At 34.6% G+C, this 24,971-nt stretch overlaps 5 protein-coding genes across 8 annotated transcripts; 3 read left to right on the plus strand and 2 right to left on the minus strand.

The window, feature by feature from the left end:
• Nucleotides 1-43: 43 nt before the first annotated feature.
• Nucleotides 44-1,817, minus strand: LOC124452865 (protein adenylyltransferase Fic-like). The gene is made up of 2 exons (XM_047003493.1): nucleotides 1,488-1,817; nucleotides 44-1,268 (listed from the first exon to the last, which is right to left on the minus strand). Exons 1-2 carry the CDS (start codon nucleotides 1,786-1,788, stop codon nucleotides 181-183), a joined length of 1,389 nt encoding a protein of 462 aa, XP_046859449.1. The 5' UTR covers nucleotides 1,789-1,817; the 3' UTR covers nucleotides 44-180.
• A 168-nt stretch (nucleotides 1,818-1,985) lies between these two features.
• Nucleotides 1,986-8,152, minus strand: LOC124452869 (MIT domain-containing protein 1-like). The gene is made up of 3 exons (XM_047003500.1): nucleotides 8,083-8,152; nucleotides 2,367-2,819; nucleotides 1,986-2,273 (listed from the first exon to the last, which is right to left on the minus strand). Exons 2-3 carry the CDS (start codon nucleotides 2,797-2,799, stop codon nucleotides 2,011-2,013), a joined length of 696 nt encoding a protein of 231 aa, XP_046859456.1. The 5' UTR covers nucleotides 2,800-2,819; nucleotides 8,083-8,152; the 3' UTR covers nucleotides 1,986-2,010.
• LOC124452866 (cell cycle control protein 50A-like) lies at nucleotides 3,047-6,239 on the plus strand. 3 transcript variants are annotated; one of them, XM_047003495.1, is made up of 7 exons: nucleotides 3,047-3,162; nucleotides 3,239-3,372; nucleotides 3,776-3,961; nucleotides 4,058-4,208; nucleotides 4,580-4,918; nucleotides 5,342-5,507; nucleotides 6,112-6,239. In XM_047003495.1, the coding sequence occupies exons 1-7, from the start codon at nucleotides 3,123-3,125 to the stop codon at nucleotides 6,128-6,130; spliced, it is 1,035 nt and encodes a 344-aa protein (XP_046859451.1). In that variant the 5' UTR covers nucleotides 3,047-3,122; the 3' UTR covers nucleotides 6,131-6,239. The 3 variants fall into 3 exon arrangements, with proteins under 3 accessions (XP_046859451.1, XP_046859450.1, XP_046859452.1); XM_047003494.1 differs by lacking the exon at nucleotides 6,112-6,239 and adding an exon at nucleotides 5,766-5,992; XM_047003496.1 differs by lacking the exons at nucleotides 3,776-3,961; nucleotides 6,112-6,239 and adding an exon at nucleotides 5,766-5,992.
• Nucleotides 7,330-24,924, plus strand: LOC124452863 (EF-hand calcium-binding domain-containing protein 4B-like). Its single transcript, XM_047003491.1, has 18 exons — nucleotides 7,330-8,346; nucleotides 8,585-8,740; nucleotides 8,983-9,073; nucleotides 9,150-9,245; nucleotides 9,419-9,490; nucleotides 9,704-9,819; nucleotides 21,472-21,543; nucleotides 21,911-21,968; nucleotides 22,039-22,184; nucleotides 22,250-22,309; nucleotides 22,561-22,706; nucleotides 22,832-22,951; nucleotides 23,089-23,219; nucleotides 23,299-23,446; nucleotides 23,580-23,661; nucleotides 23,748-23,976; nucleotides 24,247-24,323; nucleotides 24,423-24,924. The coding sequence occupies exons 1-18, from the start codon at nucleotides 7,721-7,723 to the stop codon at nucleotides 24,526-24,528; spliced, it is 2,532 nt and encodes an 843-aa protein (XP_046859447.1). The 5' UTR covers nucleotides 7,330-7,720; the 3' UTR covers nucleotides 24,529-24,924.
• On the plus strand, nucleotides 9,882-21,242 carry LOC124452860. 2 transcript variants are annotated; one of them, XM_047003487.1, is made up of 7 exons: nucleotides 9,882-10,795; nucleotides 11,832-12,594; nucleotides 12,659-14,887; nucleotides 14,933-18,531; nucleotides 18,623-20,140; nucleotides 20,217-20,428; nucleotides 20,572-21,242. In XM_047003487.1, exons 1-5 carry the CDS (start codon nucleotides 10,775-10,777, stop codon nucleotides 18,728-18,730), a joined length of 6,720 nt encoding a protein of 2,239 aa, XP_046859443.1. In that variant the 5' UTR covers nucleotides 9,882-10,774; the 3' UTR covers nucleotides 18,731-20,140; nucleotides 20,217-20,428; nucleotides 20,572-21,242. The 2 variants fall into 2 exon arrangements, with proteins under 2 accessions (XP_046859443.1, XP_046859442.1); XM_047003486.1 differs by having other exon boundaries at nucleotides 12,659-18,531.
• Nucleotides 24,925-24,971: the final 47 nt, after the last annotated feature.

Genomic DNA, 24,971 nt, shown 5'->3' on the forward strand with positions numbered 1-24,971 from the left:
GAATTTGTCTTTAAAGTTATCCATTGAATACATTCAACACTTGTCTACTAGATGCTATTTAAGTTCATCCAAATAACCAAACACATTTCTAATTTTCTATGATAGCAAACTTTAAACAATACTGTTTTTAATAATGATGTACACTTTGTGGGACCTGAATAATATAATCTCTATGAGTGTTTATCTGGTAAGAGTATAGGTATCTAATTTTCTAAGGTGACTTGAGTAATCAAGCGTTCTGTCATTATAATATTTTACTGGATATATTGTTGTTGCTGAGAGATATTCATCTAAAGTCCTTTCAGCACATTTTGCAACAAATCGTATAAATGGACGCACATCTCCACCATTGGCATCTTGTAAGCAAGCATAATAGTCATGTCTTTCTGACACTTTGATTGTTACAGGTGGAAAACCTGCCTTCATCAGAATTAAATTCATAAGTAAACGAGCTGTCCTACCATTGCCATCTGTAAATGGGTGAATATAGACAAGTCTGTAATGAGCTAGGGCTGCAAATTCTATTGCATGAAATTTGCGAATATTAGGTGATTCAAGCCAGGAATCAAACTCATCCATAAACTGTTCAACATCAGTTGGATGAGGTGGAACATGATTGCCCACATATACCTGAGTGCTTCTAAACTGACCAGCTTCCATTGGATGTGCATGCCCTAGCACACGTCTGTGTATTTCAATTATGTTTTGAACTGAGATGCTGTGTGTCTCTTGCACTAATGTTGTATTGATATATTTAAGGGCTTCATCTAAACCAAGAATTTCATTATGTTCTAATACACTTTTTCCATTCACTGCCATTTTTGTTTCTACTACTGATCTTGCCATGGATAATGTCATAGTGTTCCCTTCAATGGCAGTGGTATGATGTATATGTTGATAGTAGGCCTCCTTCATTGCTCGCTGCAAAGCAGCATTCTCCTCTGGTATTTCATACAGTTTATAACGTTTATCATCAATCCTAGACAGCATATCCTGGTCCAATTTCTGAACCATTGGAAATGTCCTCTGTCTGTTTTCTAAAGCTTGGCTATGTGATGGGTTATTGATCAGTGCTTTTGTATAAAGATGCTCAGCTTCAATAAGTTTCTCATGCTCAAGAAATTCACCATATGCATTCAAAATATCTGCATTGCTAGGTGAAAGTTTTAGTGCTTGTTGGAAGAGTTTCAAAGCCTTTCCAGATTTCCCTTCCTCGTTCATTTTTAAGGCCATATGAAGAGCAGCAAGAGCTTCTCCATTGAGGATCACTAAAACAATGTTGGATGATTGTTATGTGCAATAAAAAAGAAAAATCAACAGTTGCTGATTGTTTGAACAAATCTTTCGATGAAATTTATGATCAGAAAATGATGTAGAAATTTAAATGTTGCTGTTGGTTGCTAAAAGTATTCACGGTATGAGCTAGTATGAATGAACTCGTCTGTTTTTATATGTTCGGTAATATTAGCTGAAAAGTTAGGCCTTACATGCTTCTGTCTCCGTTGTTGGAGGTTTTATATGTGATAAAACCGGAAAACGAAGTCTTCTTTCCCCAAAATTCAACATTTCGTGAGAAGCGGTATCCCTTCCCAGTCCTGTGTAGGTCGTGATCAATTTTAAGTTGACTAAAATCCATGACACAAAGCACACAAAGGCAACTCCAACAACGTAGATTGTAGTCGAAATTGGTTTTCTTTCGTCCAATGACTGTCTTTCACTGTGTGTGTTCATCATTGATGGTTTTTGATGAATTTCACAGAAAATATTTGACGACTGTAATTTAGCCATGTTTACATTTTGAACGAATTTATCAACAGGAAGTAAAAGTGCAAAATAGTAAAAATGTTACGTGTATGTGGATGGTTTTGATTGGTCAATTTGGTATTGCAACTTTTGCAAGTTGAAAACAGGTACGCTCTACGTACATGAATCTTGTAAGGTTTGCTGAGCTGAGGGTTGGCCGCACTGGAATTTTTGAATTGGAACTATCTAAATAAATTTTAATATTATCTACGTATTCTTATATAAGTCTATTGTTGTCTCGTGACACTCTCTGAAACTTTGATCGAAATAACCAACAGAACAGTTATCTTTTACAGGCTTAAATATATCAAGTCCTCTTCCGATCTTCACAGTCCAACCATTGTCAAATATTATCTCTCTATCATGCAAAGTATCAGAGTATGATATCTCCAGGTTTATATTATATTTTTTTAAGCTATCTGATAATTTTTTTAACTTTTCTGCTTGCATCATTCTGTCTTGATGGTAGCCTATTGATTAAAAAATTGTAAATTATTGGATCAAATTGGGGACTTATCTTTTTAATGACTTTGACTAATGAACAAATAAACAAAAAAGAATACCTGTCACAAGGAAAATTTTCTTTACTGTTTTAAGATGCACTAGCAACTCACAAAATCGGACAAAGTTTAATATTTGATGATGTGCTCTCACATATGGATCTTCAACCCTCACTTCTGTCAGCTCTCCAATCAAGCACTTCTCAAATATTTTTTGATAGGTATGACCCTGCTCACCATCTTTGATCTCGATTTTCTCATGGTGTTTTTCACACTGACTTTGAACCAATGGTTTAATTATTTCACCACGTCTTAAATATTCATCAAGTTTCTGTCGTAATGCTTTTTTTTTAACACAGTCTGTTTCTTTTCGTAAAGCAATCATTAGCAAACTAGTTCCTTCTTGATAGCAGATCAAAGCTTCTTTATAACGATGACTGTTGTCTAAATCTACAGCTCTTTTTAGCACTCCTGTTGCTGCCTCTAGATCAACCATATTGTTTATTTTCTTTTGTTCTGCATAGAATTTTTACAAATCAAATTAATCTGAGTTCATAATGCAATTACAGGGACAGTTATTAAAAACCTGCTTAAATTGTAAGATTATTGCATGAGTGGTTCAAATTTTCTATTTGGATGAATTCGTATTCTTGTCAAATACAACTTTTGGATTGGAAGGTTGATCCTGATAAAATGGAAGCACAGAAGACAACTATACTATAGATTACACTGAAAAAAGTAGACAGTCATTCCTTAAAATGGAGGCACAAACCGCAATTCTTTAAATTTTTATAGCAATTATTAGTTTCTACAGCAGTAATGGAGGAAAACGATGAAAGATATAGTCGTCGTCCAAAAAGTACGTACTAAACCATTTGTGTTTATAAGGTGATATAAAAGAAGATGTTGAAATCTTCAAATTACATTTTTTTTAGATTCAGCATTTAAACAGCAAAGACTTAAAGCTTGGCAACCCATTTTAACCGCTCAAGTGGCAACAATATTTTTTCTTTTTATTTTTGTTCTATTTATTACACTGGGTTCCGTTCTTCTTGTCGCTTCAAATTCTGTAAGTATTTTTATGATTATTGAAACAGTTTTTGTAAACTTTCAAATTTAAAAGCAACTTTTCATATTTTATGCCATGTTTGATGAATGTTTGTGAACAAAATTAAAGCATAACTGAGTTTTCACCTGGCGTTTGTCTGAATATCCAACAGCTTTCGTTATCATACTTACGCTTCATGAAATTTTGAGTCGTTTACTTCAAGATCATTTAACAACTTATCTGAACAATATATTTGTCATTGGGACTGATATTTTGTTCTTCCTAAATTGTAGTAACTATTATTTAACTGTACGTTTTCACTAAAAGGTGATTTTTCGTCATTATATTTTCTTGCCTATGTTGATATCTCTAATGGCTGTTTGTAATGAAATCTTAATAACTTTATCATATATCTGTTTATTAGGTCAAGGAAATAACAATTGACTATACTAATTGTAAAAAAAGTCACAAAGAACAAACATGTGCAGAGTACATTGAAAAAAATGTGAATGCCAAGCGTGATAAATGTGTTTGTTCTAAGAGGATTGAGTTAAATGAAGACATTGACAAACAAGTTTATCTTTATTATGGCCTCACTAACTTTTTTCAGGTTTTTGTATCTGTTGTATTGTATTATTGATTCAAATTAAATCTTTCAGTGAATCTTTCATTAAATGTTTCATTGAAAATTTAACTCCTTTCTTAGAATCATAGACGTTATGTAAGGTCACGGGATGATTCACAGCTACGTGGTGATCTAAGCCGATCTGTCAGTGGTGACTGTAAACCATATGATGAAAACAATAAAAGCATAGCTATAGCTCCTTGTGGTACTATAGCCAACAGTTTATTTAATGGTAAGTAGAGCTAATGATGATGTTAAGAGAGTACTTTTGTTGCCTTTTTCCTAGTAATGTTGATGTAATGACTTTTACTTTTATAAAAAAAAGTTTTAATGAAACTATTGGAGAAAGTCATGTCTTGAAACATCCCGTTTGAAATAGTTCATTGTTCAATAGAGTTAATAGAAGTAATGCAATTAGTAAAAGTTTATAAATAGTAGGTTGTTCTTGCTAAATCTCTTAGAATAACATTTTAGAACTGATACCTGGGATTAATATATTTTGGTTTGTATATTATTTCTTGTGCTGATAATGGCATTTCAAGAATAAATAATCGTCAAACAGATATGGGAATGTAATAAGTTATAAATTAATTTTTGTTTTAGATACATTTACTCTGTACCGCGAGACAAAGAACGAAAATGAGACAGTTAGTTTGACGTTCAAGAATATTGCTTGGAAGTCTGATCGTGAAACAAAATTCAAGAATCCAAGCAATATGGATGAGTTTAAGAACTTTGCCAAGCCTCCTAACTGGAGAGAACCTGTTAATGAATTAGACGAAGATGACAAGAGCAATAATGGTTTTAAAAATCAGGATTTTATTGTTTGGATGCGAACAGCAGCTTTTCCGACATTTCGTAAACCATATCGAAAAGTTATTCATGAAGGTCCTTTCCAAGATGGTCTACCAAAGGGAACATATGTCTTGAAAATCCATTACAGTATCCTTTATAAATCTGTCTGTGATTTAGGAATCAAATGAAATATATCAACAAAAATAAAACCATGTGACTGTTGCTAAGGGGGGGCAGGATGGTTGCCATGGTATGTTGCTAAACCCACACGCTGTTTTGTCCTTTAAAGGCTTTACCAGTGACCTACTTGCAAGAATCGACCATCTTGCCTATTGAACTCTTTTTATGCTGGATCTCTAAACTATGATAATCTACCACAACTTGGCAAAAAACATGGTTTTTAAACTCGAACTAACAGTTTTTGTTTGTTATAAGAAAAAATGTTACGAAATTGCGAGTCAGTACAGTAGTATTTACAATCATTTACTGTTAGAGCAAACGTCTAGGGATTTTTGGTTATCACAGACATCCACATTATACATAGTGTTTACCTTGACCAAATAAACTTAGATTATCCTGTGACTAGTTTCGATGGTAAGAAAAGATTTATCATCAGTAATACGTCCTGGTTAGGTGGAAAAAATCCTTTTCTTGGTATAGCGTACCTGGTAGTTGGGTCTCTCTCAGGTCTTATGTCTGGAGTGTTTTTTTTTATTCACTTAAAGGTGAAATCAAGGTAAACAAAATTTTATTTAAAGTTTTTCACAAATTCAAGGCAAACATTTGGTTCACGTTTTTTTTTACAAAATGTAGCTAATATTGTCGGAAGACGATTATGCAAATATATTCTTTGTAATAAAATTGGTATTTTCAATGATATACACGATTTATTTGTGTTCATCAATGATATTAAAAATTAAATTTACATTAAATTTGGTTCACAATAATTTTAACGTAATTTACAAATAAAACTAAATTTCCTTATTTTTTTCAGGCGGCATGACCATGTTACCGACGGCGTTTCCTTGGGCTCCATGCGCCATTAAATACAATATGAAATAATTTAAATTAAATATAAATAGATAGACAGAAATACTGAAATTTTCACACTTAAAACTTGCAATTCATTAAACTTCTACTGCCATAATGCGCCTACCACAATATTTATTTTGTATCACTAAGTAAATCTATTCAAAAATACAACGAAAGTTTGTTGAATAATTTTGTGGTCAATTGATTTGTTTATCTCTGTTATTTTTCAATGTCATGATGTCGTTGTTTTGCAGCTCATGGCAAAGTAATACTTATTTTCAATTAAATCAAGTTTTTTCATTTTATAGGGCTGACCACATCTCGTAGTTGGGTTATAACATGTAATGTTTGTACATAAATAACTATGTATTATAGTAGTTTTGAACGTTGTGAACTATTACTCTTGTAAAAGTCAAAGAAAGTTGAGCTACAGTTCCATTGTGATTGGCATTAATTTTTGTCTAAAATTGTTCTACCTGCCGATAGTTTTTTGTTAGAATTTTTTATTCTAATTTTTTTAAACGTGTCATATTCCTGATTATCATGCTACATCTAACATGTATATCATATCTTTTTTCTCCATTGCATGTGTATCCATCAAGTTCCCTTTACTATGTTGTTGTGTGATTGAAAAACTTTATAACAATTTTTGTTCTTCGGTTACGATCTTGGGGTTTTGTGAAAACCACAAAGACCGATCTCAGTATTAGTTTTCTTTCTTTTCCATATCCGACTATAATTTATTCTAGATTATGTCTACTACTTCTTTCATCCACGTTTAGAGCATAATTCCTGATGGCGTGATTCTCACGCTCTTCATTCGTTTTCAAACAAATACAATAAATGGTGTTCAGTTTGTTTTCTTCACATATAGTCAGCTGCCTTAGTTCACATGTTATATAGGAAATCACAGAATATATAATGTTATAAAACTAACATAGGTCATATTCATACATTAAACAAACACAGCATGGTTTTCAACGTTTTTATTAGATGCGTTTATTCTAATAAAAAGTAGAGAACAATAACTAACAGAATTGTAAGATAGGTCATTACAATACAGGGTACACACACACCACTTGCACATTCCTCAAGAAATGAATCGACAGAGGAATAGGCCAATATGTAAACGCACAAAAAATTCAAAACGTTGAATCAACCTTTCTTAACTTGTTGACAAATTTTGACAGTCGATGCTTTTCAACTGATTTTGTATCAACCATAAAGCATGTTGTAAATGTGCTCAGAAAATGGCTTGTTTTCAAAAAATGTTCAGGAAATTGAAGTATTGTAATAGACTGGACAAGAACCCTTTCAGAAGATGAAGCATATGGGAACAGATTGAGCCACTTCAAAATAACTCTACAGAACTTTTTTAATATTTGTCAATATTTTGTCGCCCGAGGTTTATTGATGTCTTTTATGCATAGGGATTTATGCTGATGTGTTTTTGTAAATATTTGAATACAAAAGAAGCGGTATTTAGAATTAAGAGCTGTTAGCTACGAGACTGTAGAACTAATAAATCCTAATTGTTTATGGCCGATATCAACATATCTCGATATGTTATGTGAGTCTTTGTATTTACCACCCCCATGGATGAAACTGGTTGATAATTTTCACAACATATGTTGCCTGGTGAACTAAACTATCTTTCATGAATGCATATAAACTATTTTAATTTTCGTCACTGTTCTATGTCAATATTTTCAAGGAGAAAGGAAGCTCTATACATCAGTATAGTACGTTCTGCTCGATTGCTTATTGTTCTATATTTATTCATAACGAAGACAGGATGTGCAAAAGGTATAATTATAAACAAATGTAAAATGAGCAAGCAAGTGTGAATCATTATCAGCGAGAAAGTTGCCTATCTGATCAATCGTCATTGCCTGGAAATCAAGAAAGATTGACAGAATGGCAAACGATACTTTAGCATCAAAAGCTACCGAGTTGTTTAATCTTTGTGACCATGAAAATAAAGGATACATTACAGAAAGGGACCTTAGTATGGTTGTTGAAGAACTTGGTCTATCTTTGACACAAGAACAAATTACGCTTACCTTCGTTAAATTAGATAAAGATGGCAATAATCATCTGACTTTGGCTGAGTTTATCTCAGGTTTTGACTTATTTCTGGGTGCCGAACGATCAGATACAAATTTCAATACTTTAGATTACTCAAAAGGGCATCAGTTATTTAACATCTGTGATCGCGAACTTAAAGGATTCATAACAAAATCAGACTTGGAGCGCCTGTCTGATGAGTTTCAACTTACCAAAGAACAACTTGGCGATTTGTTTGAAAGCTTGGACCTTGATGGTAATGGTCGTTTAACGTTAGAGGAGTTTGTTGCGGGTTTCGGTAAATTTCTTGATTTGAACGATACTCGTGATGACGAGACCGTAGGAACGGTGCTAAGTCCTGTTGAAAATGAAAATACTTATGAGAGCGATGGAAACTTTTCGATAAACTCTCCAATGCTCGCTGAAAGTATGTTTGAGGAGATTACTGAGAAGATCGGCAATGACTTTTTATACGGGTAAGATTGAATTTTTTTAAAAGATCTTACTATTTTTACTTAAGGAGGAAATCTTAGATACTCTATTAAAGCTGAATATCTTTAAAGCTGTGCTATCTATACACATCATTTTTTGTGTGTATGTCTTGTGACTAGAAATACCGTCAAAATTAAAGTTTTCGTGGGATGGTTTCTTGCAATAATATTACTGTAAGCCTGCCTATGGCACAGCTTATACAAAATTACTTATAATTTACAGAGTTTTGTCAAAAGACCAATTGCTTGAACTGTGGAGAGCGATTTCTTCAAATGAAATAGTTGGATTTGAAAAACTAACCGAATTTTTGAGCAAAGTTTCTCAAGAAATTAAAAGATCTCATGCACAGGCGAAAAATGTTGAGGAGACATTAAAAGGGTAGGAAACATTCATGTACTATCGTGTTGTTGAAAACAGTCATGCACAACAATTTTTCGTGATTCTTTATAAAAAGACTTATTTTTTATTAACCTCCTACATATTTTTGTGGTTCTAGAAGATGGGATGTGTTTCATCTGTTGTGCACGCGATAATACTACCTTCATTAAAAATGGGTCATTTTTTTCTCATTTGGTGGTTATAAGACGTAAAATTTTTGTTTTTTTATTTTTCCACTTTAGACAAGTTGAGGCACGCGAATATGAGATTCAAAAACTTTACGAAAAGATGGATGACCAGCTACAAGAGGAACGCATGGACATGAGCTCACATGTAAGAAAATAAAGTAAGCATTTTTAAAACTCACAGAAATTTTTAAATCTTGATTTTCTCCATGTTTTTTGCGCAGCACGAGAAACTAGAGAAAGCGATAAGAGAAGAATTTCAAACTGAAATGGCGATGAAAGAAAAGGAACTTCAGGAGTTGTTAGATCAACAGAAAGAAGTAAGCTAAAAAAAATTGTCATTTAAAAAACACTCATAATTTCCATTTCAATAAACAATGTTTTCAAGCTAAGTGTTTAAATTGGCATGGTGCTTTTGATGAATACGTACAATGAAGAAACTTTGGTCGTCATCTTTATTTTTACGTTGATGATTTTATATTCTTTTGTTTAGCTTGAAGAGAAGATACATCATCTAAATCGTGTTGATGCCGACGTTAGGGAAGAAAATTCCAGATTGCACGAGGTAGAAAATGAACACAAACTAATATATCCCCATGATTCCAATAAGTTAAAACTATTTATGCGGCAATTGTTGTTACTAGTAATCACGTTGTCTCGATATTCTTTTACGTTACATCACCATCTCGGAATGACAACTTTAGATTGTCTAGAAAATAAAACTTTTCGGATAATATATCGTACCACTCAAAAATGAGCAAGATTTATAAATTTTCAGGCTAATATACAACTTCAAAATGAACTTGACGAGTCCAGCAGTAGTTTGGAAAATACAAAATCATACGTTCAACATTTACAATCTTTGACGAATGAAGAAAGGCAAGAACGACAAAGGTTTGTTCTTTTACTTCTTGAGCTATTAAATTTGAAGTAAATATGTTTAAGCTTGAGTATCTCTAACGTCAATGATGCCTTAACGCACTCGCATTTACTCTTCATGTGAGTGATATTTTCATAAAAAACTATGAATCTTTCTATTGAATGGGAAGTCAAATTCTTCATGGTTTTAAAGTAATTAAGATCTTAATGGCAATGTTAATTTCTTTTTAATGACTTTATGTTGCAATTGGTACTGCTTTATACAATCTGCGCCGTCTTCAATGAAATACAAAATACTACAATTTACATATATTAATATGAATAGCGAATATGATTATATTGTCAGAGATTTGAACACGTTGTGCTCATATCAGCTTTACTACCATCTCTTTATCTCTGAGTATTTCAAAATCTAGCTAGTTATTAAACAACTCGCTAATAACATTTTAACAAACTATAATTTTTGAAGACCAACTTTCTTCATTTTACAAAAACCTTAACAATCTCTGATCTATATACATTAATTAACTGAATTGTTTGCATACTCCCATTGCCAACTTGTCGCATGAATATTGCAAAAGTATCTTTGTTTTGAATTGCTTCAAATGACGCGTTCAGCAAATATCAAAATTTCTCTTTGATGTTGGTAAATGTATGCAATATTAAGTTATTGACGCTTTTTATTCAACTTATGTAACACGACACTGCGGAATTTTAATCTTGTCGAATTAATTTTGATACTGAAAAATTTTGCTCTCCTATTAAATGAACGAAGCATTTCTGGTATGTGTCATAGCGTCGCGATGTTTATCTTACATTTGCTTGGCGTATAAAAACAACGAGTTGAGGTTTATGGCGCCTTCTTATTACAAGATTTTTAAGTAAAAGAAAAGTCGTTTGCTTTCCTCAAAAAGGGATTTACGAGAAAGGCCTTTGCGAAAGTACTTTGCTAGAAAGGATCGTAAACGAAATGAGCGTCGATTTATCAAAGGTATGTGGATTACTGATGTGCAGTTTTAAATAAAGGAATTCAATGTTTATAGTAAATTCACATACAGGGGGTTACATTGTTAGACTATGTTTTTCTTCTTTGATTTATTCTATTCATATTTTTTAACTCCCTTCACAACATTGGTGAAATGAATCTAATTTGTCGTTTCCTCATGTTTAACTGCCGTTGTAATTTGATCGACTGCCCATATAGGCATGCCCATTTTTTGTGTGATAATCGCAATACTTACCCAGACTATAATGTTTTAGGTTGGGCTTCACAACTTTTTCAACTACTATGAATTATAGCTTTTCTTTTGAATTTCAACAACAAATATTATTTAATTTTATATGCATATTTACATGTAACCATATATTCTCTTATTGCTTTGCCACATATGACGTGTATCAAAATGGAAATGTGTATATTTGGATTGAGAAATCTTCACATACATGTAAGATTTAGCCAGGCTATGTAAGATCATGCTTGCAAAAGTAACTAAAATTAAACCAAAATACTTTTTCTCGCTGTACTCCATTCAAATACCATGAATGCTCTTTAATGCGCACTTGAATTGTAATTGAGCGTTTCATACATTGATCACAAGAGGAGTACAACGTTGTCAACGCCATATTATTAAAATATTTGGTCAAAGACAAAGTTCAAAATTTTCATAATAGTTTGTTCGTCAAAAATTATAGTTATTCATTAAAGAAACGAAAGAAAGATCTTTCTAAAGACAAATGTCATGTAACTGGCAAGTTTTTGCTTTGCCGTCAAACATTTAAACAAATTATGAGATTTGGTTAATTTGTTATTCATAGTTACAATATTTTTCTTATATTTTTCAATATAACTCTAATCAATAGCACCACCTGAGAAAAGAATATAAAATTCACTTTTTATTTCACAACATTGATCAACTAAGCAGCATTTAATTTATTTACTACGCTTCATATATTGAGAATATTAATGCTATAATTAAGATACTTTCATATTTACAAACATTCACAACAAATTTTGCATATTGTTTCAGCCAAGATCGTCTGTAGAGCGTGCATATTCGTCTGCGTCGTCGACGACAAGCAGTCGGCGTTCAGGACGCAGAAAGAGACGTAGAATGAAGCATACAGTAATGCCTTTGAAGAGAAGATCTAATAGAAATGAAGTTGCCTGTGACGTACATCGTGTCTCTAATCTTGATATTGAGGAGATGGAACAATCTGCATGTTTCTGGGTTGCAAAGAATATCGATGATCCTTCTGAACGCAGTTTTAAAGAAGATGTATTTATTAATAAGGATCAAGATTCCTCAGCTGATGACGAATTGTCATGTGCTGAAGATTTCTCAACATTTGATGAGTCTATTGATCTCATGTCTGAAGAAGCACGTGACCAATCAGAGTATATTAATGAATACGTTGAGAAAGAAAATGATGCAAATTATGCAAATGAAAAAAGGGAAAAGTTTGTTTATAAGAATGAAGATAATGATGCAAATTATTCAGAGGAGAAAATGTTTTACGGTGTGCGCAAAGGAAAAGTCAACCAGACTGATGATTTACAGCGCGTAACACCAGTACCATTACCAAGAAAGAAGTTACGAATGAGTGACTGCTCTGATGATGGTCAGAGTGGCTTTAGTAGCGAGGGGACTGGAATGCATGTCGGCTGGACCTCTGATGTTGTTTCATCAGGGGCAGAATACAACGAAAGTGATGGTGAAGGAGAACGCAAGAGGTCTGGTTTGAACAGCAAGGAATTTTATGGATACCGCAAAGATAATAGTGGATTGGCAGGTGAGTCATTATTACATAGTAAGACCATAAAAAAGTTAACTAACATAACGAACTATTTTTTCAGAATTTCCAACAAGAAAAATTCGGCAACAACATGTAGATGAAGATACCGATCTTGTTGTCATAGCAAAAGATGTTACAATAACGGAATCAAAGCATGTCTCCGACAGCAATCATCCTAAAGATATTGGAATTGATTTTCAGCAGACAGATAATATTGACGAAAACAGCAATTACCCTCCAATAGATGATAAAGATGAATTTAAACGTCGACATGAAAATTCTCGCTACGATCTTCAACCGTATTTATCAAGTGAGAAAAACAAAGCTTCCTCTGATACAGAGCTCGTCAATTTTCAAAGTTTTGATGAGGTAGAACGCTGGAGTGACAAGTCCCTCCCGTTGGGCGGGCACAAAACTAAAACCCAGTATTACTCTGTTGAAGATCTCATCAAAGCAAGCACGGAAGAAGATTTAAAAGAAGCCGGGATGGAGGGCGAAGGCCCAGAAATTCCTCGTATTGGAGCGTACGAGAACTACCAACCTCCACGTGACACGCGTAAAATTGATGGGGAAAACGACGTGCCGACATTTGAAAATGAGCAGCCAGAAATAATTCCTAATGCATTGAACACACAAGTGACGGAAAACAGAAACCTTCAAGAAAATGAAAGCAAAGTTATTCCTGCTGACGCATATCCAGTAAAGTACATAGAAAAGGAGCAGCATGATTCCAATGCATATTTATATGAAGAAAGCAAGATATTTTTTGGCTATAGACGGAAAGAAGAAGTAAACGAAGCCGACAATCAAGTCACTGAAGAAACGAGCGTCCAAAACCACCAAGATAATGTCAACAGTTATCCATCGAAAGATAGTTATACGTCTTCAGAGTATGATCTCCATGGTCCTACAGGAGACGAACAATTAAGAAATGAAGAAAAAAACAATCCGAAATCCTTTCCCGATGACGATTCTAAATATGAAAAAAATAAAGGCTTCTACAAAGGCAAGCAAGAGGGCTCTCATAGAAGAGATCAATCGGACGGTGTGTACCAGCATAAAGATCAGACTACAAGGGATGATTCAAAGATTTGGCATGAAACAAAAGAATTTTATGGATTTCGAAAAACAGCAAGCGTAGAAAGTCTGTCGCACGTTGACAACCAAGGTCAGACGCAAAAATGGGAACAAAATCAGGAGTTTTATGGTTTCAAACAATCGAAGACTGGGGAAGAGTTTGCCAGTCCACAATACAAAACTCAAGGGAGTGGAGATGATCCAACAAACATTTTTACGGAGAGCCGAGAATTTTATGGTTTTCGTCGTTTTGGATCGAGTGAAAATGTTTCCAAACGAGGAGGTGAAGGCCAACATTGGGAGGAGAGTCGAGAATTCTTTGGTTTCCGAAGGGAAAAAATTGTTGATGATCAAACGCACTTTGCTGCTAGCGAACAACTTAAGAAACCGCAGTCTTTTCATCAGAAAGTAGATACGAAACCACTGTATCTTGAGGAAGCAAAAAATGGCTCCTCTGACAGAAAAAGACAACATGAAAATAACCGTGCTTACGATGAAAGAGTCAAAGAAAATCAACCCAACGATACGAAATCACATGAACAACAATCATATGGTCCAAACGAAAAACAACCTCGTCAGGAGCCTGTAATGAAGTCTACGGAGCAAGAGAATTTGATGCTTGTAGATGATTCACGAGATCTAGAAGAAAGTTTGGAGTTTCCTCATTATACAAGACCCGAAGATCTTCCTCGCTCTTCTGCATATGAGCAATACGAGAGACCAGTTACGCCTTTGCAAGAAGAACCAATGCCTGATCCTGTGCATGACGAAGGCCAGGACGATAAGGAAGAAACAGTTATAGATGTACCGACAGAAACTTTATTGACGGAAAGCTTACCCACTCAACAATCACGTGATACCATTCAACGAGAAGTGAGTAAAACCGAAGAAGAAACACCAAATTCTGAGAGCTCAGACGTTGGACTCAAAATGTTTCGTCAACGGTCATTACAAAGAAATGACAAAAAATCACGATTTTCTGAAGAGATAGGCAAGCGTGCTGATAAAACAGGTAAGACTGAGCCAATCGCAGCAAGGGCGAACAAACTCAAAGAAACGACGAGAAAAAGTGACTCAATCACTAAAAGATCGGCTATTGAGAAGAAAAATGTTGAGGAATTGGTGAGCGTGTTTAACACACTTGAAAATGTTCAGAAAACAACAGAAAACAGCAAGACTGTTGACACGAAGACGTCAAACTACCTTGGTAAAAATGACAACAATCCATCTTCTAGAACTTCCATCTTTAAAAAACGAAATGACGACATCTTAGACTCTGTGGACAAAAATATTCAAGATGAAGAAACACAAAAAACGTTCGAGTCTGTTCGAGAGCCTGAAACCACCCATGATGATCAAGATAAACAAGAAGATGTTGTTGTCAAACGAGAAGAAATACCAGTAGAAGCATTTGCTCATGAAAAATCAAAACAATTCCCTAAGTACAAGAAGTTAATTCCGTACAGGAAGCCTAGAGGTTACGATTCAAGACGAAGTCGTGACGATGATGACGAAGTTTACCGAGCTGAAATTCGAAAATCCCGCGAGGATTCATGGAATCAAAGGCGAATGTCAAGTAAAAAGAATTCTGGTTCAAAGTCAGACGGTGAAATTGAGGGATTCAAGACTACATTTAGGAAAAGGGTGATTACACCTGGTACACCAGTCAATATCAGGTTGTATGGTTTGAACTTGCAAAAAACTGACCAAAAGAAAGTTTTCGACGTGGACTGGGACTTAGTTGATAATACTCAAATTATGGTGAATGAGAATGTCGAACAAACACTCCTTGAGAAAGAGTCTGTTGATATGGAGGAGATTTCTGATGAAAGAGTTCCGGTAAACGAAATGATGAATCCAACAAAAGTTAGCAAAAGTACATTCTATTTGGAGCAAATACCTGGAAATGAATCCGTTATTAATGATCCTTATGTTGAAAAGCATAGCTTTGTAATTCCAGGCACGGATGGTGATTTATCTTATACACTACCTGAGCAACAGAAACCGATATATCTTAGTGAGCAACAGTTGCCAATGAAACGTGAAAAGTTACCTACAGAAGACAACCGCAGTGATATTGAGATACCAATAAAGAAGTTACATGAGACAGAACTTCTCAAAAAGCAAGATTCTCTGAATGTAGACATTGAATATGATGGCCAGGAAAAAGACGAAAGTGAAATTCCTAGAGATAATGTCTTTTACGAGAAAAGTTCTCTTCGTTCAAGTACGCCACGTTATAAGAAACAACCTTCCATGAGGAATGAAGATTTTATAAACGGCGACAAAAACTATTCAACTCACGAAGAGTCCTCTGAGAGATACGAGTCGACGTCACATGACACCTCGGATGGTGTGGACACAACAATTCATACAACACGAACAACGAAGACAACACGAACTGAAACAACTGAAACGACAGTAAAGACTATAAGGAAATCTGGAGGGAGTCAGTCTAGACCATCAATGGAAAGTGATGAGACTTCTGTTGAAATAGAGACGTTTGATGCAACTAATGCTAAAGATGAGACAGATTCTCGTGCTGTTAATGATCAATCTACCAAAGGAAGGTCTGTTGAAAGTGAACTTGATTATGATAAAAACAAGTGTGATGAACCGCATGAAGTTTCAACTGACTTTACAATAATGGAGAATGGAACAAGTGAACCAGTCAATGTTACTAGGCTTGGTCGTATAGATAACAATGAAGATATCCAAGTTTTGCAAAGTCGAGAAGATCATTTTCTTCACACTAGATTGAAAATGATTTCTGAAAATAAGCAAGCAAATGACAAAAAAAGAGCCAAAAACGATAAATTGCTGGAACCAATCACCATTTACCCAGATGATGTTGACGGCAATAATCGTGTCACAGAACAATTGCTCATTCCAATTTCTGGCAACAAACTAAATGAAAATTTTGAAAGAGAGCATACACCTGACATTGAATTTTTGCAGGTTGACGAAAGCACACTACAGACTCGGATAAACGAAAGTGTCCACAAGTCTGAAAAGCCACTGCATTCGTGTGTCCGGCGAGTTTCACTTACGGATTTATTTGAACGTCCAAAACCACACGAGCCAAAACTGGAGAAAGAAGATAGACTTTCAAAATTGATGCCGGATTTTCAGGCAGTCGAGGACATTAAAACCCCCATCTTTGAAAATGTCAATTCATCAGAAAAGCCAGATGTTGGAATAGAATTTTGGGAGCCTAATACAAACCGAGAAATAGAAAGAATCGAATTTCATCCTGATGAAGACGAGTCTCTTGAAACACCACCAAGCGAAGATATTGTTGTTTCTTTAGACAAAACATTGATCGACGAGCAAGTATTTAAAGAACGCACAAATGTTGCAACATTACCAAACTTCGAACTTCAACCAGTAAATGAAAGTATTGTTCCTGAAGTTAGAGATGACTCTTTCGAGATTCCTAAAGTGCTGAATGAGAAAACTGTTGAACCTGTCGAAGAGATTGTCCTCGCTTCAATCCATACTTCTAAAGATGTGTCTATACCCGACCTCAAAGAAATGCGTCCACTACCTACCCCTTCTATTGTTCAGGAAAATATCACCTCTGAGGCAAAAGAATTTAATTTTGAAATTCCAGATTTTCCAGATGAAATGCTGGTTGAGCCTGTTAAAGAGAATGTTGTTGCCACAGGCCTCTTGAAAAATAAAACATACGTTCCAGATTTTGAGGAGTTTATCACAGTCTTAGAACCAGTGAAACCTGTTGACGAAAGTGTGACCTTTGAAAGACGTGAAAGTGGACTGAATATTCCAGAAATTCAAACTCCTGAACCGGAACAACGACCTTCACAACCAGTCACCGAGGAGCTAACCAAAAATGACGTATCAATTCCAAGTTTTTCGTGTGAATTTGAAGAAACTTCTGTGGAGTTTCCTAACGTTGTTATGGAACAAGATAAAAGCTTTGAAAGTGATCTTGAGGTTGAGCCACCTGAAGATTTGAGCTCGGTCAGCTGTGCGTCAGATGACATTGGCAAATCGAACGATGATTTTGAAGAGGATGATAATAACGTACCCGTTGATAATGATAAATCACTATACGAGAAACTTCCACCGGAGGAAAAACCCAAAGACCATTTACCGTACAAAGACGATGAATTCGAAATAGAAACATGGTCAGAAACGAAAAAAACAATCAAAGAGACACACAGTACGGAGACGGTAAAAATTGAGAAAACATTCACCAAACATGGGTCCAAAACATCACCTACAAAAAATTCCTTTTCATCCAATAAAGAATCATCTTTATCTAACGCAGCTCATATTCCCACTTTAAGTCAGCCCAAAAATTCAGGAGACAGCTCTTCTGAACCGAGTGATCGTCCAGTTAATGTCACATCTGAAGTACTAGTAAAAAGACGTCGCAGCAGACGAGGAAATAGATTTGATGATATAAAGAAATCCGGAGCTCTTGTACCTGAAACTGTAGTTCAAGATGAATCTCCGAGTGTTAAAAATGCTAAACCCTTTGAACCCATCACAGTGTCAAAACAAAAACCTTTATCAACTGAACCAATCTTTATTCCTAAGGGAAAATCGCCTCAACTTAGACCAGAAATGTACTTGTTAGGTAGCGACGACGATGATTCCCGACAAGATGTTAAGAAACTTGTAGATTCCTCTTCACCTGATGAGAAAGAAGAAATGTCAAAAAATTCCCCGACGGATGAAGATGAATCTCTAGCAAAGGAGGAAATTTCCCTCGAACTTTATGATGAGTTACTAGACAACGAATTTAAAGGTTTGACCGAGCAGAATGAAGAGATTGGGTCTAGTAATGAGATTGAAGTGCCTGAAATGATTTTTGAAAAAGACTTGAAGGTAAAACTTGTTATGATTTTATGTTATTTTTTATCTTTTTTAAAGACTAATATATTGATTATAAATTATAACATATTTTCTGATTATTCAGATCACAACTTCTGAAGAACCGTATGAAGTGAAAAAAATGAAGACAAATCTCCATCGATCAGTGAAGATATTGCAAAATCTTCAGTTGAAGTCAAACCTTTGCTTTTGATTGATATTAACGATACATTAAAAAGAGTAAATGAGGATGATGGAGAATGGAAAGAAGATGTTCTTGACAAGACCAAAATACCTTTGGTTACTTCTATCGACCTGAAGGATGTTTTTATTATAAATGAAGGCACACATGAAAAGTCAGAAGGCAATATGCCCGATTTTGAGGTTTTAAGTGATAACGAAGTGAAAGAAAGTGATCCTAAGAATGAAAGAGAAGCTATCATTGACGAAAATGATGATGACGTCACTGCAATGGATAATGAAGTCATAAGGAAGAATGGTGGTTCTCCTGACGGAGTGTCGACAATAGAAACGAAAACCACGGTTGAAACTGTTGAAGTCGAGAAAAAACAATCTGACTCCACTGTCATTGAAGTAGTTGCCACAAAGCACCCCATATTTCAACAAGATACTCAGAAGGACCCTAATGCATCTTCCATTGAAGATGAGCAAGATTATGTGATAATTCCCACTGACATTGTTCAACCTAATGAAGCGATCGAACCAACAAAATTGAGACTATTGAGGCAGCTCTAGAAGATCAATCTGTTGATCTTGAAGATACTAGCGCATATTCCCCATCTTTTGACAAGACTCAGTCATTATATTCTGTCGACGAAACAACTGCATTTCTCGTTGTTACGAAAGAAACAAAACCACAACATTACCCTGATTCTGAAAGAGAATCGTCAAGTTCTGATTTTTTGACATCAGATACAGATGATGATGTGAGAAAGAAAAAACAGAGCGTGTTGACCAACGTTGTGTTAGATGATAGACAAGATCTTACAGAAACTGTAGTCGGTATTTTGGACATAAATTACGACAAATCTGATGGAAAAGAACTGAGACTTGATAAAGAGATTAATACTGTAAGTTCCCCTGCTTTAGAGAAGGGGAAATATGAATTGGATGAGGAAAAATCAGACTCTGAAATGACACTTGATGGTGATTCCACTACATCTTCTAATAAGGAGTCAACGACTGATGAGGAAGAGCAACCTTCTAAGATTCCTGAGTCTACGATCGAGACAATCATTGTTGAAAAAACACATTCTCAAGTATCTACTAGCATGACAGAAATAACGACCAAAAACATCCCTGTTTATCCTATCAATGCCCCCTTAAAACTTGACGATTCGAATGATGAGAAGGAAATTCCGATTGCTGAAAACATCCCTAGAATGGAAAGCCTACTTACGTACGGTGAGTATCCAACGAGTGATGATCACCCTACTGACGACAACACCCTGTACCACGATAATGGAAATAAAATTTTGATGAATCAGAGGGTTGAAATGCGAGAGGTTGATTTGCAAACTGAAACCACCAAGGTCTTTGATAAAATATCGCAAACAGAGTTGACAAGATTGACTCAAGATGCAAGCACTATGATCACAGAAAGGTAAGAATAGTTCTTGAAGTTTATTTTTAAAATGTGTGAGAAAATTGAAGTGACTTAATCTCTTTCGTTCTGCCAGCAAATTACCAATCAATAATAACGTGGTGATGAAAACTTCAGTTGGAAAAGTAGACCAAACGACTTATGAAGATGAAACAAAAACGTCCACAACATCATCAGAGGTTTTACGAAAATCATCAGAGAGAGTGCCAGGAAAAACTTCAGAAAAGAAAATTCAAACGGATGCTTTCATCGAAAACACATTGCCACTTATTCCAGCAGCAAATCAAGGTAAAGAAAATATCACTCAGAGTAGTTCAAGTTATTTTTAATCACCTTAAAACAACACTTTCTCTTGTTATTTAACTCCACACAAACCCTTTAATTAAACATATAATGTCTTTCATGGCTATTGCATATGTTTCTCGCTTCAGGAACACAAACAGAAGATCACACAGACCATGGTGAATGCGAAGAGATAACACGAATTACGAAAACCACAACGACCGAAACATGGCATGAGAACTGCGAAACTACGACACACAAACGGCAAATTCCGAGGAATGATTTGAAAACTGTCTGTCCTGTGTGTCTACAGAGTTTAGAGCGAACCAACTACAGTTTTATAAAGGTGAAAAATCCCTCACGTTTTGTGCCAATGGAGGAGAAATTTACACAAACCCACCCGGAAGACACTGATACGAGTACTAGCGAAAACTTTGAGATTTACTACGATGAAAAGAAATCACCTTGGTTTGTATGACAATGCTGTGCGTGCCAGAGACGTAATTTTCATCAAAGGATATGCCACCATTGAAAGGTTGATGCCAATGGCAAACTAATGATGAACTATTTTGTTGGAATGTATTTTGGTGATCACTGTGATATTTTAGAAAATATTTGATGTAACTATTCCTTATGTAGAATTATTTTATTATGTTAATTTTTGATAATTTATCTGTTAGTATTTTAACATAATAATCAATATTATGCTGTTATTAATATTATGAATGAGAGACAGGTGGAGTATAGTCAACGTTATATAGCTATGACTGTGGTGCAGTTTGTTTGTTTTAATCATATATTATATGGCTTTTTTATTATATTTGGATTGTTCTTTTTAAAAGTTTTCTTATCAAAGTAAATGCGTTTAATTTCTATTCTGTATGATTGTTAAAAACACTGTTATTATGACATGTTTTTACCCAGATTTTTTTAACAAAGAACATCATAAATCTTCCGAATCGGAAAAGAAGTTTTAACGAATGATTTGAAACATAATAGTATGAAACAATGCAATTTTATCTTACTTACTATTCGTTTTTTGTGTACAGAACGGCCATGACGATAGCTCAAGGAATGCAAAAAGAACAAGAAAGTCTTATGAAGCAACTTGACATGTTAAAGTAAGAACAAATGATTTCAATGTAGTTAAAATTCTGAAGAATATTTGCCACTTACGTAAACTGTTTAAAAGCTTGTTTTTAACTTGCTGATATATTTGCACTCATTGACTGACGTTTACACATTCTTACTCTTCGGTAAAGTCAAGATGCATTTTTAAAGGCTACCGCTAAGGATGTCGAAGCGTAACTCAATAAAAAACATTACAGTCTTTCTCATGACTACACTAACCTGGGATATCTCCCTTCACAGCAACTGTATACACATGATTAAATAAAACCAAATATATTGCAATTGTTTTGCGTAAACTTCCCTTAAATCTGCATATGAATGAACATCATCGGAATTCTATTTTAAATATCATTTTAGGGAGATGAATCAGAAATTGATTGATCAAAAAGACGTTATTGAAGCAGAACACGAGGCAGTACGTCATTTAATTTAACAACAGTTCATCAAAATAAATTATCTTCATTAATCTTTTCTTGTATCTCGAGAACTCTCCTGCAAAAAAGCATAAAGTGGTTACTCGGAAAGACTCGTATATGTCCCAGTATTTCGATGTCTTTGATCGAAACGAGGAAGTGAGAAGACGGAAATCTACACTGGAATCGGTAAATGAATCGACAGAGAATATTTTCAGGTAAATATTTTGATTCAATCATAAGAAGACCACGAAAAATAAATCTTGTTTTCCAATAATTTCAGCCCCACACCAGCGCAAAGCAAATTATCGCGAAAGTTTGGTGTTCCCCTTAAATACCAATCGTAAGTTGACTAAAGTAATGATTTCATTGCTATAACAGTTTGAAATTTTCTTTGCATTACTTTGATCTTTTGATTCCTATTCATCTCTAGTTGATTCAATATAACACTATATTTGACGATTGTTTTTGAACACTATTTTTGACCTGTTTTATGTACACTGTTTAACCATGAGGTTGTAAACAATTTTTAAACATATAGTCAGGATATGATCCCGTCTCTCGTGACGACGTGTACAATCATCTTTGTTTTAGATCGTTCAGTGTCTCCAGCAATGACGGTGTGTTGGAAGATGAATGTGAATATGAAGGTGAATGCATCTTCCCACATGGAGAAATAATTGAGTCGGTGGAGTGGAAACAAGGAAATCAGGAAACAATGAAAGTGTCCACAGAAAAAAGTAAGGAAGATGATGACTTATTGTGAATTTTCATGACAAGACGGCATGTGAAAATATGTAATAATAAAACTATGATTTCTTTAATTTAATTTATTATGTAAACACGATTATGTCTTTTCGTCTAGTTGACATGGCGGAAAGATCCAAAATTGAACAGGAATTCCGTCGACATAAACCTGCTCTCGTTAATTCCACTGAAAATAAACAAAGTTACCATAATGAAACATCAAAAGACGAAGAACAAGGTTAAATATAATGCTTTTATTGTAGTTTATTATTGATGTATTTATAAAAATGAAAGAAGGAAAAAGCTCTTAGGTCAGATAATTAATACAGTGTGGATAATTGGTGTATTTACAATGTTGGAATTCTTTATTTTCAGCCAAGTTTCAAAGTAAAACATCCGAAGTGTCAATGGAAGATTTGGACCAAGGAGATGGTAGGAAGAATAACATACCTTTGTCACCAAGAACATCGCCTGTTGGTACTGATACTGAAATTCAAGCTGAGGAGGTAAAATAAGTAGTGGAAATAGGACAAGTAGACAGTTAGTAATACTTCTTGAATATATTTCAAAACTGTTTCTTTAAAGCCTAAGAAGGTTCAACTGAATGCTGGTGGCTCAAATATTCAGCGCATTTATAAAATTGTCTTTGTTGGCGATTCTGGTGTTGGAAAGTCGAGTTTTATTCACAGATACTGCTACGAAATATGGAAACCGTCTTATACTGCTACAATAGGTTTGTAGAGCAATCGATATGTATTTCATGATAATGCAACACTAGATGACTTGGAGTTGATCCCGAATGAATGGAGGTTGAGAGATGAACTGTGGTATATTTGTGTATCACTCACCAAGTTTTCTTTGATTAGGGGTCGACTTTCAAGTGAAGTCTCTTCAACTTGGTTTGAAGACTCTGGCGCTACAGTTGTGGGACACTGCTGGTCAGGAAAGGTACTGAAGGATATCTTAGTGTTGAAGGATATCTTAGTGGGACCGTAGTGTTATTGTTAACTAAGTAAAAGCTATCGTCGTTTCAGATTCCGTAGCATCACTAAACAATATTTTCGGAAAGCCGATGGCGTTGTGCTGCTTTATGATCTTAGTTCAGAGTCATCTTTCATTAACATTAAAAGTTGGATGACAAGTGTTGAAGAGGCAGCAGACTCCGGTTGTACAGTTTTGCTTATTGGAAATAAGTTAGATCTTTGTGAAGAGAATCACAAATATCGAGCTGTGTCATATAAAAATGCTGAAGCGTTAGCAAAGGTATTTCTGTCTTAATTTTAAAATAATATAAAGGTATACAGACTGAGTTTACAGGGTTTTTTATGTCATTCCGTCGATGAGATGCTTCGTTTTCTTGACGTAAAGGTATAGCAAACATATAATTACATATTATAACGCATTTTACCCTTTGTCTCGACAGTTATGACCTAAAATATGGTAAAAAAATTAATCTAAAATCATATTTGTGAACCAAAATCTTAATCTTATTGAATTTCGTATTCATTGGCGTTTTCTGATCCGTTAAATCAGGACTATGGGTGTCTGTATACCGAGGCTAGCGCGAAATCCGGTGAAAATGTTAATGAAGCAATGGAAATTTTAGCAAGGTATCAAAAGAGCCAAGGACTTGTTGTTAATAAGAAACTTATATATATGTATGTTTTAAACATAAACTTTATTTTCATTAATTATTTTTATTATGGTAGGCGACTTCAAGATCAGGAAGACTGGGAACTACATAAAGCACTTAATGAACGAAGCTTAAGACTGGACGGTGTAGCAAAGAAAGGCAAATGTTGCGGCGGCAAATAGTTTTCAAGAAATAGACAACGTTAGATCGTCATCTCCTGCGACTCCTCAGTTTAAGGTCACCATGATCCCTTCATCTCAGGCTTTTTAAATATTATTTACCTGACACAGAGAAATCCTTAAAGAAAAGTTAATAATTTTTACTGCAACATCACAAACTATAAGGAGGTTCTACTCAAATTGGCCATTTTGTACAAGTCATGTCTTATGTAACTTACATCATTTAACAGAATTGAGTATTTCATTTTAACAATAAAAAACAACAACCAGGGAGCTTTTATATGTCCTTTGAGAATCTTGATGGCAAAAAGAAAAGACAATCTTAACTTATGTTGAAAATGTAACTATTTAAACTATTTTTTATGTTTTTCATTTAATTCATTGATATTTTATGCCGTAGTGATGAGAGTATATTTGTTTACTAGTAAGAATTAGATAAATGGCAA

This window comes from Xenia sp. Carnegie-2017, unplaced genomic scaffold (assembly GCF_021976095.1).
Source record: "Xenia sp. Carnegie-2017 unplaced genomic scaffold, XeniaSp_v1 HiC_scaffold_25, whole genome shotgun sequence".
Classification (NCBI taxonomy): Eukaryota; Metazoa; Cnidaria; class Anthozoa; order Malacalcyonacea; family Xeniidae; genus Xenia; species Xenia sp. Carnegie-2017.